This window comes from Rattus rattus, chromosome 5, assembly GCF_011064425.1.
Source record: "Rattus rattus isolate New Zealand chromosome 5, Rrattus_CSIRO_v1, whole genome shotgun sequence".
Taxonomy (NCBI): domain Eukaryota; kingdom Metazoa; phylum Chordata; class Mammalia; order Rodentia; family Muridae; genus Rattus; species Rattus rattus.
The window spans coordinates 13,717,243-13,735,259 of NC_046158.1; the positions used below are offsets into that span (position 1 = coordinate 13,717,243).

General features: G+C 51.2%; 1 protein-coding gene across 1 annotated transcript in view; it reads left to right on the top strand.

Moving 5' to 3' along the window:
• Positions 1-2,929, top strand: part of LOC116901346 (tubulin polyglutamylase TTLL11-like) — a 47,683-nt gene extending 44,754 nt beyond the window's left edge. Inside the window, exon 3 of the mRNA XM_032903182.1 lies at positions 1,684-2,929. Coding sequence (XP_032759073.1) covers positions 1,684-1,943 — 260 coding nt within the window. The 3' untranslated portion in view covers positions 1,944-2,929. The remainder of the gene's footprint in view (positions 1-1,683) is intronic.
• Positions 2,930-18,017: the final 15,088 nt, after the last annotated feature.

Sequence of the window (18,017 nt, forward strand, 5' to 3'; positions counted from 1 at the left end):
AGAAGGAAGAAGGAACTGGGGAGGGGACTAAGCAGAGGGGGAGGGGGAGCATGGGCCAGGGTGGTGCAGGGAGAGAAATCAGCTAAGAACAAAACATTCCAAAGAACAGAAGCTGTGTCTGAAGAGTCCATCACTTTGTATGGAAACCTTAAAAAAGCCATTTTAAAGAGGGGGAAGGGAGCTACCAAACCACTGGAAAACATGGATGGAACATGATGGAACCTGCTAAGTGGGAGGAGCTACTCTAAAGAGACTACAAGCTACACTGCCTGCCGTGGGAAAGGCCAGCCTCCAGCAACAGCGAGAGACCAGGGCTTGCTGAGGGTTGTTGAGGGCAGGAGGCACGGTGGGCGGAAGCCAGGGAGCTCGAGGGCAGTGAAGCACTTCTGTGCGTCATAAACAGAGATGCCTGACTTTTGCACATCTGCCAAAGCGTACAGGACTGCTGCACAAGGCAAAGAAGGGGCTCAAATGCGCACCTGTGCCTTCCACAGCAGTTGACCAGTTGTGACAAGTGGGCCACACTGTGGCAAGCCGTGTGAGACACAGGCCTGCGGGACATTGAGTTCATTTGTCCATAAATCGGAAACCTCACTAAATTCTCCTCTGTTGCTTGGCGCCGAAGTAGGCAGGGCCAGGACAGGACATAGCTCTGTGAGAGAGTGTTTGTGGAGTGTTCACAGCGTCTGACACCCTAGGCTTCCGCCAGCACTGAAAACCCTGTGTGTGGCAGGGTCCTGTCTAATTCTAACTAGGTAGGAGCTTATGAAATACGTCCAGGAGGAGCGTCCCAGTGGCTCAGTGGGGATGGAACACCATGCGTCCTGAACATAATCGTCACTGGTGTGTGTTTGTTACTCTCCTGTCACTGTGACTGAGATGCACTCGAGGGAGCAGCTCCCAGGTTCAGAGGGGTCCGTCCATGGTGTTTAGTCCTGTATACTTGAGTAAAGCATCATGGTAGTAGGAGGAGTGTGTGGCAGAGCTTGTCTTTTGGAAGACAGGAAGTAAAGAAAGAGCGGAGAGACCAGGACCAATATGGTTCTCAAAGGTACGCCCCCAGTGACCAAATGCCTTCAGTAGGTATGACCCTCTGAAGTTTCTAGAACCTGCACAGATAGTGCCATCAGCTGGAGAACAAGCACTCAGCACAAGTGTCTGTCGTGTTGGGGGGGAGGAAGGGGACTCACATGACAACATGACGGCCAAAGAAAAGGGCTTATTTCACTCGGTGAGGTAAGTTTTACAAGAAGCAAAGCCTAAGTACAGTCAACTGCATACAACCACATCAGAATGGAGCATTCTGTTGTCGATAATTTAGCTGATACGATTCCTCTAATGGTGAAAGTTCAGGAGCAGGGTTTTCACGGGAACATATTTCATTGTGGTGCTCAGGAATAAGATTTGGGGCAAGGTTTAAATTCAAGCACCACCATTTCTACCCAGACCTCCCCCACTGCTCTGAGACTGTTTCCCCAACTCTGAGAGATAAAACCTACTTCCTGGGGCCATTTAAGAGCAGGTGCCTGAGCACGGAAGATCCTCTGCGTGCCGGCCTCGTGTGGCATTTCCAGGACGGAGGTATGGTAAGAAGACGGCCCTGACTGTTGCTAGTGGTTGTGCTTTGGGTTTGAGCGTCCCTGAGGTACCACGAGCTCTCTGACAGCATCTCTTTGCCCACAGGGATGTGTCTGCAGGCATTCGTTGAAGCTTTCTTCTTCCTGGCCCAGAGGAAGTTCAAGCTGCAACCTCTCCATGAGCAGGTGGCGTCCTTGATTGACCTGTGTGAATACCACCTGTCCCTGCTGGATGAAAAACGCTTGTTGTGCCATCGGGGCCGGTCCCACCAAAGAAACACCCCTCAGATGAACCGCACAACCCATTCAGCTGCGGGCAGCTCTGCACCCCGAGTGATCGGGGCTAGCAAACTCTCTCACTCCTGACACGCTCTGTCCTGACGTCCTGGAAGAAGGTGTGCCCTCGGGGACTGAGGACCCCGGGCTCCCCCCACCTGTCGGGAGCCACTAGGGTTCCAGCTGCAATCACCCGTGCGTCCTCTCTGTGTCCTGTAGGGCTCTTGCCTCACACGGCCAATCCTTGCCCACTCCCCACCCAGCACCTCGTGGTGACCTCACCCTGTTTGGGAATCATCAGTGGACATATGACATCCAAGATGTGACAGATGGCACCTACTATTCTGGGCTCCTGGGAAACACCAACTGGGGCAGTTTCTGCTGTGCTTGGGGCCGCAGGGGAATGGAGCGAGGGTGAAGGACAGACCATCCTAAGCAGAGATCTGTGGGCATGGAGAACAGTCACACGGGGGCCTGCTGGGCCCTGAGAGCCTGCTGCTCAGAGCTTAGCATCATCGAATGTCTTTCCTTCTGCCCATTCCCCAAAACGAAGTTGAAATATGAAGATGGCGGACACCCCCCCCCCGATCATGTGCTACACAGGTGTCCTTTACAGACTGACCTCATTTGTTTGTTAACCTACCTGTTGCTGCAATGTTTGAGTTATTACTAATAAAGAAATACTTAAGAAATAACACAGTAGGGCTTCTTCAGTCTCCCCGTCCAGGTTCCAGGGGACCCCTTCGAAGGTGGGGCACTGACCCAATGGCCAGGAGCCACTGTGTACCCAGCACTGTGCTGTCTGCCCTGAGTGAGGGGAGGGGCTTCAGAGGGGAGAATGGAAGGCCCCCAATGACAAGCAGGAGTGTGTGTAGAGCAAGTGTGGCCTAGACCAAAACAACCAGTGTTCTTGAATGTGCACTCTGAGGGGCAGAGGTGGAAGGCCTCGGTTCCCGCTCCTCGGGAGCCAAGTGGGTTTCACACAAGTCCCAAGTGAGAACTGTGTGGGTACATTCTTTAACCAGCCTCGAGCTGTACAGCTGTAGAAAGCTATTAAATAAAGCTTTGACTTGACACCATTTCTCAAAATTAGTCTTTAGAAAGTGCTCGCCGTGGGTTGGGGATTTAGCTCAGTGGTAGGCGTTTGCCTAGGGAAGCGCAAGGCCCTGGGTTCGATCCCAGCTCCGGAAAAAAAAGAACCAAAAAAAAAAAAAAAAAAAAAAAAAGTGCTCGCCCGGCATGGAGCTGCGTCTGGGGGAGGGGCAGGGGAAAATGGTTTCAAGAGGTTGAACTCAGCCACGCTGGAGCCATATAAAAATGACGGCACTCATGGTGAGAGCCGGCCTCTACACCATGCCTGTCCTCTGGACGCAGGCCACTGGTGGTTGCACAGTTTCCGAGCCATTCTGTCCCGGGATGGAGCCACGTGGTCTGTTGCACATGACCTTGGTGGGCTCCATCCCCTCAGGATGCCACTCCATCTTGATGGTTACAGAAGCCTGTCACTCACAACACTGACGAGTTGGCCCCTGCCCCAGGACTGTTGGATAGATTTTCGGGCTGCTGTATTTTGAGAGGGAACACTAACAGACTTCTGCCCCACTTCCATTTCCCAGAGGCACCACTGTCTTTACTTGCTTTGGGGACCGGCCTCTTGCTTTTTGAGAGGTGTAAGAGTGAAGTGAAAGCCTTGCAGAGGCTCCCAGCAGGGAAGGAACTGAGCCAGAGAACCCAGGCAGACCCAGGGGGGCCTCTGCGAGTGCTGCACCCTCTGTGACTTCCTGTGGCCTAGGCCCCTTCTTTACCAGGGCCCTGGAGATCCATCCCAGCCTTCAGACAAGGTCAGCTTTTCATCTGCCTGAGGCTGGAGCTGAGACCCACCGCCCTCCCCTTGCCAGAAGGGAGCCTACAAGGACTGCACTGAGTTTAGTTGTTTAAATGCTGGTCCTACAAGATGCCCGCCCCCATCCTTCATCACAGCACAATAGGGCCTCCTGTAGCTCTGTGTTCCATCCCCCAAGGAAGGAAAGGGAGTCTGCCTTTACATTATCTTAGGAATTATATGTCTTCTCCCTAGCTCAGATCTAAGCAAGTGCCTCTCAGATATGCCCCCAGAACCCTATGACCCTGACATCCTGGCGGGAGCAAGAACATCAGAGAGCCTTCAAATTTTGCTGAAACTGCCCTTTGATCAAGGCTCTCCCTTTCTTCTCTATGAGGACCCCACAGTCCTGGTTTTGACACCCACTTCCTAGAACCCATAGAATCTTTGTCAGGAAAACAATAAGTGGGAAGACTCAGCCGGGCTGTTGCTCCAGACTCCCCACCAAACCCTTCCTGCTCGCCACCTTCACCTGGTCCAGTCAGATCCTCTGGCCAACAGAGAACAACTCTCAAGGTTCAGGGCAAGCACGCTGCGACAGCCCCATCCCCACCCTATTCCCATCCCTCACAAAATGGGCAGCTTCTTCCATATATGTCCAGGAACCCAGGAAGCCCCCTTCTTTGTCTAACTACCTGTGGGAACCCAGCCGCGACTTCTTTTCAGGGTCAGGCCTCTGCTGTTGCCCTAGCAACAAGCCTAGATCCCATGAGCTCATGAACAGGCAATGACTTCGCTGACCCGTGAACCTTTCCACAGCCAGATTCCATGAGATCTTCAGCTCAAGTCCTGAGCCTATTGGGGGGATGGGGGTAGCGTCTTCTTTAGCTGTGGACTCCAAGAACTGCTGGGCTGGATGGCCTTGGCCCTACTCCTTATGGGTATCCACCCTGTCTCCCCCCCTTATGTCACACCACCTGTTCAGAGAAAGTAGTTTGCCGTGCATGTAGGTAGTTAGGGAGTAGGGCTGGACGGGCATTTGAAAACTATTCCGTGTCTTTCTAGGTTATTCTAAAGACTTCCTCTCTTGTATGAATGAACATGTTCTCAGGGTTTCTGTCTTCTTGTCTGATCCTCCCAGCTACCGTAAAGAGGAGGACTGTCACCAGTCTTCCTCACACCCATCCAAAGCCCAGTTAGACAGACGTGGTAGCCCATGCTTCCAGGAGGCTGAACCTTCCATCAGAGCATCCCTGGGAATTCTGGGGACATGGGCCTTCTGACTTAGTTCTCGATTACCCAGACTGTAAGAGCTCCAGGTCCTCGATCACCTAATTCCATTTCTCCATGTCTTGGGAAGAACGATTAGGCGAGACAACAAGCACAATAAACGCAGAAGTACGTGTACTGGCGAGACATCTGCGTGCCTTCACACTTGCCTCTGGGTTCTAGCAACTGTAACAGGACAGAAGTAAAAGCTTTCTTGAACAGTGTCAATCAAGATGAATGAAGCCAGAGTGACTGGTTCCCTCCCTCCCGGCTGCCTTACGTCTATGCGTACTTGAAGCCATTCATTGCTTTTCCTTGGCTGTCTAGAGTTGGCCTTCTGATTGGCATTGTTCCAAAATGGCTGAAAGTGCCCACTTCATTCCTTGGTTAATGTCCTTTAGTCGTCAGCTCTGGAGTGAGAACTGGGCCGGCAGTGCTTGGCGCTGGGTGCCTGCTCTTGAAGCCCAGGACTCATGAGCTCTCACCTGGGAGCTGTGTTCCCAGCAGCAGAGAACGAGCTGCCCTTGCCTGAAGAGAGAAACTCGCCGTGAGCAACACGACCCGAAACCTACCAAGTCTCCGGTGATAATGTCGTCACTCTCCCGTTTCACTGGATGAAATCTTCCCACACGCTATTTCTCACAAACAATGCAGTATTTGTTTCTTGTTCCCCGAGACAAAGAAACTCAGCAGAACGGACTGCTTCCCAGTTTCCCATTTGTATGACCAAAAGTCATGCTGCCTCTGTTTATATTTACACAGCACACACACAAGCACACACACAGTCCCACATGTGCTCACGTGCACACACAAAATGCTTGCACACGCACATGTGAGAACACACGCAGGCAACATGCACACAGCACATATATTCACACACGTGAGAGCACACACATGCGTGTGCACACACAAATGTATGAGCACACAAGCGCGCACATACACGTACACACGCACACATGCACACACGCACACACGCTGAGAGCCATTTTCCTCATTGCTGGAAGTTCTATGCTCCTGAGTCTGGTCTGGAAAACAGAAAAACAAGCCCTTTGCAGCCCTGCACAGCAAAACTTGCTCCCTAAAAAGCTTCTGGGAAACATGAATCTGACCACTGAATCTGACCAGGGCTGCGATCCCAGGACGCCATGCTTCTCCCAGGCCTCACTTGGGCTACTGAGGTATTTTCCCTATTTCACACTAGAATGGAGAAGCCAGCGGAGGCCCTATCTCTCTGGAAGTCTGATATGACTCTGAATTTGCTTGGCTGTCGGGTAGGTGGTGACTTTCCCTCCCTGACGCTCGTCGATCTCCCGTGCAGCAGAGATCACGTCAGAACTGTCGCAAAGAGCCTGGCTTGAGACTTGGCACCTGGGATCTGTCTTCACAAATGTCCGTTGAGAAAAGGTATGGCCTCCGTATGCTGGAGTCAATGGCTGCCAGGAAACTCAGTTGGCAGGCTTTGAGCCCTGGCCAGAGAGGCTCCTGGAAGTCTGTGGAGACCTCAAGTCCACCTCCCTCTGCCACTCCCACCTCTTAAAAGCCTTTCAAAATTCTTTATTAAATTTTCATGTCGCGTGAAGTCAAGGCTCTGTTACAGCTTCAGTTGTCTTGGTAACTTCACAAAATGCAGTAATAAAATGAGGCCGAGTTGTTGCTAACCACAGCTCATTGTATAAACAGCTATTGACGATTTCTTTTATGTGGTAAATTTTCACAGCAAACCTGCTTGGGGTGGGGAGGGGGGGCAACATGTGTTCATTTTGGGTCAATTTTTTCCTCCCGTTATAGTTGATATTTGCTTGAGAGCTATTGACTCTAGGGACCTATGAAATCCTGAGGGAGCCAGAGGGGGAATTTGGGAAATCCTCCAAACCTGCCTGAGGAACGGTCTTTCTTAGCGGGGAGGACCCTGTTAGAAGTCGGCCATCTCTCAGAGACTCTAAGAGGTTCTCTCTGTGCTCCTTCTATGTGAAGTCACTTTATGTAGCTCCTCCTCAGAGCCTGAAGTGCTGAGGAGTCACCAAGAAGGCCACCATGAGCCCAGCTGGCCAGTATACCTGGTGGCCACAACTCCGGAGAACACAGCCCTCCCCCCACCCAACCCCCAGCCTCTTCCCAGCACCTCCCCCGGTACAGCATATGTTCACTCTGAATATTTCCCAGACTGTGGCCCACTCGGTGAGAAGTAGGAAGCAGATGGCCTAGAGTTAAAAATAAAGTGAGACCCCCAGCTCCCTGGAAATCTCCACCCCCAGCCCAGTGGCTTCAGAGAAGTATTGGGCTTTTTTTTTTTTTTTTTTGAGGGGGGGGGATTTTTTGTTTTGTTTTTGCACAGCCCTCTGCCACTTAGGGAAGAAAGCCTCTTAGGCAGGCTGTGCCCACTGACGACTCCCGTGTCCTTTGGTCACTATTTCACAGAACATTCAGATCCTACACATGCCCTGTCCTCAAACAGTCTGACAGCCATCTTGGCCCAGGCTCCTGTCACAGGTCATGGCTCTTTAGGGACAAGAGAGCTGTCACTCCACTGCCATCTAGAGAGACCCAGGTTTGTCCCAGGAGTCCCTCAGCCAAGTGGAGAAGATGGCAGGAAAGCCGCAACCATGGTTTCCCAGTCCTCTGCATCAGGGGACAGCTTTGAGACTTGGGATTGAGATTTTCTTCACCCAGCTGCCTTCCCCCAAAGCCCTGGGCATTTGATGAGCATCCCTGGGGATCAGGCCCCACATTTGCCTTTAATCCTAGCAGCTCCAGCATCATTCATCCCCATAAAGGGGTTCACTGTAAACCGTGTGTAAGCTATTCTTTTACAAATGAGGGCGCCTAAAGGGGGATCTTCTCGGCCTACTTTGCAGGGTTGGGGTGTGAGGTAAGCCTCTTCATGAAGAGCTCTTAGCCCATACTTTAGCAAATATACCCACCCGCCACCGTGGAGGCAGCCCAGGACACTCTAGGGTGCCACTTTGAAAACTGGAGTCCATGGGAGCACAGCCGGTGCTGCACCGTGCTATGCTCCTGCGGACACACCAACAGCCTGAGCCTCGGGTGCTTTCCTCGTCTTTGCAACTTTTACCCGTGAGGTGAACTCCAGGCTTTTATGAAGCTGTGGGGGTGGGGGCGGGGGCAGGAGGAGAACCCATCCAAGTTCACTGCCAGCCACTGGAGTCCAGCCATGACCTATATACCTCTAGCTACACCACTGAGTCCTGGAGCACCAGTCTCTTGCTGGCTAGGGTGTGCTGTTACCAAACTGGTCCATGCCAGATCCTGGGGAAGAAGCTTGGCCCCAGATGGGCTGGGTTCCTGAATCCATTTAGCTCACCATAGGAAAAATACCATAAGCTGAATGGTCTCTAAACAATGGGCATTTTATTTCTTCCTGTTCTGGAAATCCAAGCGCAGGATGCCGGCATAGTCAAGTTCTGATGAGGGCCCTCGAGGCTGTAGCCTGCTGTCTTCCTTCTTATTGCGCTCTTACCTGGTGGGAGGAGCGTGGGAGAATAGTCTGGGGTCCTTTCAGAAGGGCTCGTCTTGTCCCTGATCTAATTACTTCCCAAATGCCCACCTCATATGGTCACAGCTGGAGTGAGGAGTTTGCCAGCTGAATTTCGGAGAGATGGGACGGCAATAGTCAGTCCATCGAAACAGGCTTCTCTCTACCCCGGTAGAGCAGTTTTTGGGGACTCTTGAAGTCTCAGGCTGTGTCTGCCACCCTAGTCGGCTTGGAAGCAGAAATGATCTGCATGAGCAGCTCCCCTCATGCACCACGTCCATGGACCGGCCCTAAGCCACTTCCAGAGTCAGCAGCTTCTGGCCTCAAGGGGACACAGGGTCTGCCCATGGTTGTGTTGGGGCAAAGCAGGCCCCAGGTTGACACAGAAACGAAATAATCACTTACTTGAAGCTTCGTGTATTCGCTTAAAAAGCCCTGTCAATTTTGAGTTCTGAACAGTGCTACACCCATATTTTAGCCAGGCTAGGTGAACGGAAGTAAGCAAGACCACAGATGTCAGCAGCTTCCCCAGGAGGCTCACTTTGTGCTCACGGAGTCGCACCTCGTAGGGAGGTGGCAGTCCAGGGTGACTCTAGCTGCTTCCAACCTGAGCTCTTCTTCCCTCTCCAGAGAGGTCTCCAGCTGTGTTGGAGAAGACAAGGCAGGAGGCTGACCGGGATCTTGTTCAGGCCAAAGCCAGCTCTGTCTCCACCTACATGCCTTGGTCATCGCCTTGTCACATGGCCCTGATCCAATGGCTGGTATGATGGGAAATGTACTGTCCGATACACTCAAGAGAGTAACGTGGGATCCCAATCACCTTCTACAAACTGGACGAGGCTACCCATGCACATTAACATATGAACCATACCGCACGGAGCCTCTGCCTACCACTGCCATCAGGGTCATGTGTTCGTACACCCATCCACACCTGTCACGGCCAGACAGTCGTCCCTTGAAACCCGAAGCTGACTGATTCTAAGACCCAGAAGTCACCAAACTCTAAGGATGTTCAAATCGATTATGTAAAGTAGCTATTGACAGGATGTAACGCATCTTTCCATATACTTTAAATCCCCTCTAGACTCAGTCCTTAATTCAGTGAAAGTGCTGGAGAAACACTCGTTAAACCATTGTAGGAGGACAACCAGGAGAGACTCATCCCTACTCACTAGTCACACTCACCTGGGGTACGAGTTTGAGTTATTTGTTGGTTGAAATTTCGTGGGAGTGAAAGACCGGCTGCACTCACAACTTCACCCCCACCCGACCCCCCGTGTACATTTGGGGAAACTGAGGCACAAAGCTGAGATGAAGTAACTTGCCCATGGTAGCCCTGTGCTAAGTCCAAAGCTGGCCTCAGATCTGCACCTCCAGAGCCCACATAATTGACTCAATAGATTAAGAAACCGGCTAGCCAAGCAGATGGGTGACCTGTCCTCTGACCTCCACACGTGCACCATGCCACACACCCCTATTTATGAATGAATGAATGAATGAATGAATGAATGAATGAATGAACAACTGAATGAATGGGCTGTTTGAAGCGTCGAAGCTCTGGCACTATCAGAGCTGTGTGAGGGTCTGGCCAAGTCCTTCCACAGCAGCCCGTCAGAGTCTGCAAAAAGCTTCCCGCTCCATGAAGCTTTCTCAGGAACACCACAGTCCCTGAGGGCCGCAGGTCTCCCTGCGGTCACCCCTTATGGAGGTCTTGATGTCAGCCAAGGGGCTTCAGAAATAGCTGGGCGTGGCTGCAAAGTGAGTGCCAAGGGGAATCCAGGCTTACGGTAGTTCCGGCAATCCAGCTAACCCTGTCCACTAACCAGTTGTGCCTGGCTGTGACAGGGGAAACGTAAGAGTCACCCAGACATCATGGCAATGCAATAGCCTTGTTCCTGTTTTACAGCTTAGCAGATAGAGCCACTGTCTCCTACTTGCTATGTGGCCATCGAGAAGCTTTGACTCCAGTGGGTGCAGAGCTCCTGTGACAGGAGACAGACAAAAGCCACCGCTCCCATTACTTCAGGTAAGCAAATCTCTAGCTCCTAGCAGAGAGGATTAAGATACCCACGGACTCAGTCCCCAAGCCTGGCCCCTGGCCCCTGGCTCTGCCATCAATAGACTCTCTCCACGATGTGTAGGCTCCCAACTGCTGCCCCCAAGTGCCACTCTGTCCACTTCCTTCTGTGTTCACACGCAGCCTGGGAAGTGTCCCCTTATCTGAGAAGAAGGACAAAGGTCTTGTTAAGAACCTTAGAGGGGCTGGAGAGATGGCTCAAGCGATTAAGAGCATTGACTGCTCTTCCAGAGGTCCTGAGCTCAATTCCCAGCAGCCACATGGTGGCTCACAACCATCTGTAAAGAGATCTGATGCCCTCTTCTGGTGTGTCTGAAGACAGTGACAGTGCACTCATATATATGAAATAAATAAATAAATCTTAAAAAAAAAAAGAAAAGAAAAGAAAAAAGGAACACCTTAGAGCCTGCAAAAATGCTCAGTGAATGGGGGCAACTGCAACTTGTAAAAACTCAGACTTTATACATTCGCACCACTGAGGAATGTCAGGGCAAGACTTCAAGCAAGAACCTGGGGACAGGAGCTGACACAGAGGCCACGGAGGGGTGCTGCTTACTGGCTTGCTCCCCCTTGGCTTGCTCAGCCTGCTTTCTTATACAGCTCAGGACCAGCAGCCCAAGAGTATCCAGTATTCCCACCCACAATGAGTTGGACCTTTCTGCCATCTGTCATTAATAAAAAAAAAAAAAAAAAGCTCTGTAGGCCAATCTGATGGAGACATTTCCTCAATTGAGTTTTCTCTTCTCGAATCTAGCTGTGACAAGTTGACAAAAAGACAGCATAGTACATACAGCTAAAGCAAAGAGAGCAAAGAGTACAGTCTAAAGGCAAATCGTGACAAGGTGTCCCTTATCCTCCCTCACCACTATCCACTATCCACAGGTTTACGTGTCCTTTTAGGCAGCCCATGCACATTCGAGAACTCTTAGAGGTGTGTGTGTGCATGTGTGTGCATGTGTGTGTTTGTGTGTGTGTGTATGTACATTTAGGGTATGTGTGTGCATACATACATATGTGTCTTTAGTGCACGGGTCTCTGTGTATATGTATGTGTATGGTATATGGTGTTTGTGTGTGTGCCTATTTTTCTGTTTTGTACACACCGACTCGTATCCTGCTTTTTCAACCCAACACTGTTTTCCGTTACATACATAACACTATATCATGATTCACACATGGAAGTGGGTCTTAGCTTTTTATCGATGTTATCTATATTATAATTGCATAGTACACGGTTCCTTTCTTCATTGGTCCTTAATCAATATATCTATATCCTGCCAGGCCTGTTGCTAAGTGTCACAGGGACAGTTGTCACAAATATCCTCACTTTTGTGTACGGTGATCGTGTGTCTTGCAAGGAGAACTACCAGGTCACATGGTGCATGCATTTTAAAATTGCACCACCGTGGTCCGGTTGACCTTCAAAGGGGTTAGGCACTTTTTCAGCCGCATTAAACCTGTGCGAAAGCCCCAGGCGGGCGTGGACCGTCAGGACGCAACCGTGGGTAGGGAACACAGCAGCAGCTCGTTACAGGTTCAATTTTCACTTCAAGACTCTCCTGTGTCAAAAGCCATCAGTGAGTCCCATTCTGTCAGCTGGCTGCCCCCACCTCAGCTTGTTGGTCCACCACGCTCCCTCCAGATTTGTAACACCTCTTTGCAGATGAAAAGAATTGGCCTTTGCTCAAAGCTCAGCAAAATCCCTCTCCTACATGAGCCTTCTTCTCCAAGACAGATGACTCACGCCTCGGTCTTTCCTCCACGTTGCCTGTCTATACTGCCAAGCCCGTCACTTGGCTCCCTGGGAAGTTGTAAAGTGACTTCGGCCTCTGAGCTGAAGTGGGGCAGAGTTTCCTCCAGTCCTTGAGCCGCGTGGCCATACCACACACTTTCTGCCATTCCACGAACCTCTTTGCTGCTCATCCCTCCGGTGCCGGCTCCAAAGGTTTCCCTAGGCTCCTAATGCTCTTCTTTGCTGTGGTTCCCGGGAACTCGCAAAGCTCCAACTTAAAAGTCGTGAGATGTGCAAGGCTGACCCTGATCCCTGGGCTCCTGCTCCTGCCCTGTGGCTCCTGAAGCCCCATGTAGCCCTGTCCCCCACACAGGGTGATTCTCTTCCATGTCCACCCCCAGCGCAGGTGCGCACCCCTTCAAGACCCCACTCCACTCCCAGCAAGAAGAGATGCTAGGAAGTGTAGGGGAGAGAGGGAAGGAAAGGAAGCAGGAGCGAGAGGGACAAAGGTACCTTCCAGCTACAGAACTCAGTGGACACAGGGGCAAAAGCAAAGGCCCAAAAACCCCTCTGAGACTCAGATTTGCCCATTTGTTCAAAGGGCTATCTTTTGCTGTAAACACCCACCAACACTTTCACAAAATATAAATTCTAAGAAATGCAGGAGACAGGTCCTGCCCGGGGCCATCCTGGGCTGCCTTACTAGGCTGCCTAGAGGCCTTTGATCCAGAGAGGCCTCCCCACCACTGCTCCTAGCCCCCACTGGAGTGAGAGGTTAGTGGATACAAAGGCCTCTGGTGTGGACCTTGCAGGAGGTCAAGAGGATGTTGACCCCAGACCTTTTCACAGCGGGGGCTTCCAGCCGTGGACCCTCCTCACAGGGAGACTGTTTCCGTTCTCCCTTTGCGGTCTCTATGAGCCCCTGGGTAACTGCAGACTCTTGCTGTCCCATCCCTGATCTTGGCTGCTGCTCTTCTCCCAGTAGCTGGGAGGTTGCAGGGGAAGGCTCCCCACTTCACTATGCTCCGTGGCCTCTCCTTGCTCTGAGGAGCAAGATCAAGTCTCTACCTGCCCTGCACTGGTTCCCTCAGTCTCACCCCTCGCTGGGCTGGGCCTCCTTCCTTCTCACTGAGCGAACACAGCACTGAGCACAGCACTTCTGTGAGTCAGGTGGGCACAGCCAGAAGGGGCCCCTGCATGGCCGAGACTGGAGGCCTAGGGGCCCTCCTGCTGAAGGCCAGGCAGGAGTTTCTTCTCCAGGAGGAAGCCCAGGCTTCACAGATGCTAGAGAAGGTTACCCCCTCAGCATTGCATCCTCAAGGCCGTCAGGGTGTGACTTTGAAGATAAACTTACAATTCGGGTTCAACAAAAGTGAGAGAGGGAGTAAGTGAGTACAGAGACCCATGGGCCATCATCCTTAGAGAGAAAAAAAAATGAGTTTTCAGCCTTTGTTGTGCTTTTGTGAGTTTTGTTGTTGTCTTTTCTGCTGTTACTGGGGATCGAACCTAGGGCCTCGATTAAGCATGCTAGCACAGACCTAGTCCTACTCTGGCTTTTTTAGAAACCAAGTGGACACAGTTATGAAGCCTGACTCCCTTACGAACTGAAGCTCCTTGTGTACACAGTCGGTCCGTCCTGTTGGAAGCTGCCTGCAGCTGCAGGGTCATCTCCACAGGCGAGGGGGATGTGACTGCCAGGTGACGGGGACTTGTGGCAGCGTGAAAGGATGCAACAGATGGGACCCTCATGCTCAGAACAGAGAAGGAAGTGGTAGATCATGAGGAGGAGTGACAGCCCCGGAGCAGGCAGGGCCAGCAGCAAGATCAGAGGCTTCTGCCCAGGCCCCTAAGGCCACCGGGAAATCCTTGTCCCCTCTCACCTGACTCAAAACTAACCTGTTTTCGTGCCCCTCCTCCCCTCTCTCCACACACGGTCCCAACATATTTATCTACACCAGCTTTCGGTCCTGCCTGGCATCTTTGGGAAGGCTGGGTCACATGACATCCAGCAGCAGTCATTAGTCCACAGGCTGAAGCATATTATATTGAATTCTATGGCCCTCGGAGCCCAGGAGCCCCCATGCTGCTCTGAAATGGGCCCGGCTTTATTGGAATGCAATTACACCACTTGTTTCCTGTAACAGATAACACAGCCCCTCCTCTCTTTGGAACGCTCTTTCAATCCTCCTCCAGGGGAACAGAAGCTCAAGGATCTTGAACCCGCTCCCTACTGCAGCTCAGAAGGAAAAGGGGAGTGACAGGGGAGATCCAAGGGCCACCCTTGTCTGCCTGTCCCAGTCCTTGAGTCCTTTCGGCCTCTGTCCCCACTACACAGACATTGCTACAGCAGAACCTATAGCTGGGGCCAGCCAAAGGCTTCAGCCGCTGAAGCCCACGCTATGTTAAGCTGGACCTGCTAATCCTGGGAGCCTCAGGCCTGGGCTTTTGCCTTCAGCTTACGACACACATCACATTTCTCCACACTGCAAAGGGACACATGCCCACGCTGACGCAAACATCCGCGGACACCCACCGGCAGGCCAAGCTGTAGGCTACACTGATACCCTCCACGTCCGTCACAGTACTGTTACCCGTCCATGTTCAGGTACCCAAGCCCAAGGCTGGTCAAGTCATGGGTGTAAAATGGGGCAGTACCTGGGGAGACTGTACCTGGGGAGACTGTCCGCAGCTCCGCCTTCATGCCTCAAGCCCTCACTGTCCTACTCACAGTGCCTAGGACAACGGAGAGAGTTGTCACATAAATTGTTTAAGGAGTGGAAATAAATATATGTGGACAATACAGACCTAGTTTTCCCAAACGTGTTTGATATCTGACAGTGAAATCTACGAATGCAGATCTGGAGCACCAATTTGATGTTTGATATCCAATACTCTGTGACTCTGTGTGTATGTTCTCTCTCTCTCTCTCTCTCTCTCTCTCTCTCTCTCTCTCTCTCTCTCACACACACACACACACACACACACACACACACACACACAATGAACCAGGCACCACGTGTTACGTGCTAAGTATGTAACGCTAACAAACTTAGAAACTGAGTAAGCGGAGACTGACACCCAGCCATGCTGCTGCCATCCAACGAATCCCAGACCTGTGTGAGTGTCAACGTTCAACAGCTCACGTCTTCCTCCTCTTGGTTGCCCTCCTTTCTTCTAGGACGCAAACACGGGTAGCCAGAAACAAAAACAACGCGCCTGCTATTTTCATCCGCTGTTCTAGAATTCTTAGTGGGCATGAGCCGCTGTCTGCTTACCTTGAGACAGGGTCTCCTGTAGCCCAGGATGTCTTCCAACTCTCTACACAGCTGGGGATGACCCCGAACTGCTTCTACCCCCCCCCCCCAGTGCTGGGATGGCGGGTGTGAGCCGCCCTACTAGGCATATACTCTTTTCCCGACTACTTCTTGCCTGCTTTTCTGCTGGGATAATTAATGGCCTAATTTTTCATCTCTTCAAGCAGAGCCGGATCACTTTACGCACGTATCTTCAACATTATGAAAGGCGAGAGGCAGCTCAAGGTGACTGATGGTTTTGGGCAGTGCAGTGAGATACTGACAGATGACCTTCGAGACCCACGAAGAGGCTTCCACGTTCCCTGTAGATGCTGCTGACCAAGTATGGTGGATGCGAAGCTAAATTCACTATTGCTCTATGGAGACCAAGGATCAAGTGGGAATCTCCCTGAGATCCCATCTTTCCTCTGTGAGTGTGTGTGTGTGTGTGTGTGTGTGTGTGTGTGTGTGTGTGTGTGTGTGTAAATTCAGATCCACACAACTATAGATAGAGGAGCCAACTCAGAATTTCTAGCAGGTGTCTGTGTAAGGACATAGAATGTTCCTGATCTTGGCCAGTTAATGCCGTTTCCCAAGGTTGCCCGAATGGATCGGGGACGGCACAAAGGAGGGAACCCGGATATCAGGTCAGGTCAGACAGTGAAGACACATTCAGAAACAACGCTGGGGTATGTATGTCAGCAGGCTAGTTCACGTCTTCAAGGGACTCCCAGGGACCACACCTAGAACTGCTGGGTAACCCTGTCACAACAAAAGCGAGGAATGAATTCTATCCCCCAACAACAGGAAAGCATCAGTCCCACGGGTGGGAGGGCCTTGTTGAGGGAAGGCCCAGTGTTAAGCGAAGCTCAGAGCTGCAAAGGCACCTTTCCCAGCCGTCTCTGCACAGAGCCAGGCAATCAAGAAACTCCTAGTCGCTCGATCCACAGGATGCTCTGACAGAAGCCCCGTTTTTATGGCCTCCGTGCGCTGCTTCTCAGGCTGCTTAGTTAAACGAAGGCAAAACTACAACCTAAACCAGCACCTCCTCAGTGGAGAAGGAAAATGGCAAACCCAGATGAAGAGCCTAAAAGAAACACCACTCAGGAAAGGCAGCCTCGGGCATCGTGTGCCTCCGAATGTGTTACTCTCAGAAGACTCAATATGCCCGGTGCGAGACAGCCAGAAACCGGTCCTAAAGACGCGCCAAATAAACACAGTTCTATTTCCATTTGTAATCGGTGTTGCTTTAACAAGGAGCCAGGAAAGTGGCTGATTGTATTTTTCTTAAATGCCATCGTTACGAAAGACCAGAAAAGCCTCTGGAAAGTTCCAGATTAGAAGAGGTTGAAGAGACGTACCAACCGAATGCAATCCCTAACCCTAGAGCGGGGCATGAGGGGGAAAGAGTATGGAAGGACATAACTGGGTCAGCTGAGGGAAGGAAAAACTGGGTTGGGAGCCACGATACTAGCCTTCAAGGAATTCAGGAGGAGAAGAGAGAGAGAGAGAGAGAGAGAGAGAGAGAGAGAGAGAGAGAGAGAGAGAGAGAGAGAGAGAGAGAGAACGAGAACAAGACAGAGAGAGACAGAGACAGAAAGATTGACAAACAGAAAGACTGAAACTCTAACGATAAAACTGTTGGGGTTAAAACCTTCGCAGTGTTTCTTGCGATTGATTTTCAACAACTTATCCCAAAGTGTGAAATTATTACCAAAGTGAAAGTCCAAAGCAAAACAAAATCATTCAGAATTCAAGGCGTGAAAGTTTGAACTACATGCAAGTATAATCATTTTAAAAAGTAAAGCAGCAGTGAGCAGTGATATTTGTAGAGTGTCCACAACCCACTGCCAAGTGGAAAGAGCAGGCCTGTTAGTCTAACACAGGGCTTTTCTAATCAGCACCTTGTACTCAGGAGGACTTGACAAGGCAGGGGGATCAAGAATGTGGTGCTAGCCTGGGCAACATTTTAATTTAGGGTTTTGTTGGTGGTGGTTATGGTTTTTGTTGTTCTGTTTTTTTTTGTTTTTGTTTTTGTTTTTGTTTTTGCATTGTTTGTTTTTGTTTTGTTTGAGATAGGGTTTGGTCCTGTTAAGCCTGGCTGACCTGGGGTTTGTCACATACACTGTGTAGACCACTGGGTTAGCCTCAAATGGGCAGGGATCCTTTTTGTCAGTCTGCACCTCTCAAGTCCTGGGATTGCAGGCATGACCAAACACGCCTTGCAGAACAAACCAATGAGCAGAAAACAACACTAAAATGGGTCCAGGCAGGGGTGCTGGGGAGGGTGCAGAGTGGGGTAGGAGCTGGAGAGCTGCTCAGTGGTTAGGTGCAGGGCAGCTCATATCTGCTTGTAACTCGAGCCCTAGGGCGTCTGTGCCATTTTCTGAACTCCAAGAGCATCTTTGCCTCACATGTACAAAACACACATAGTTATACATGCACACACACACACACACACACACACACACACACACAC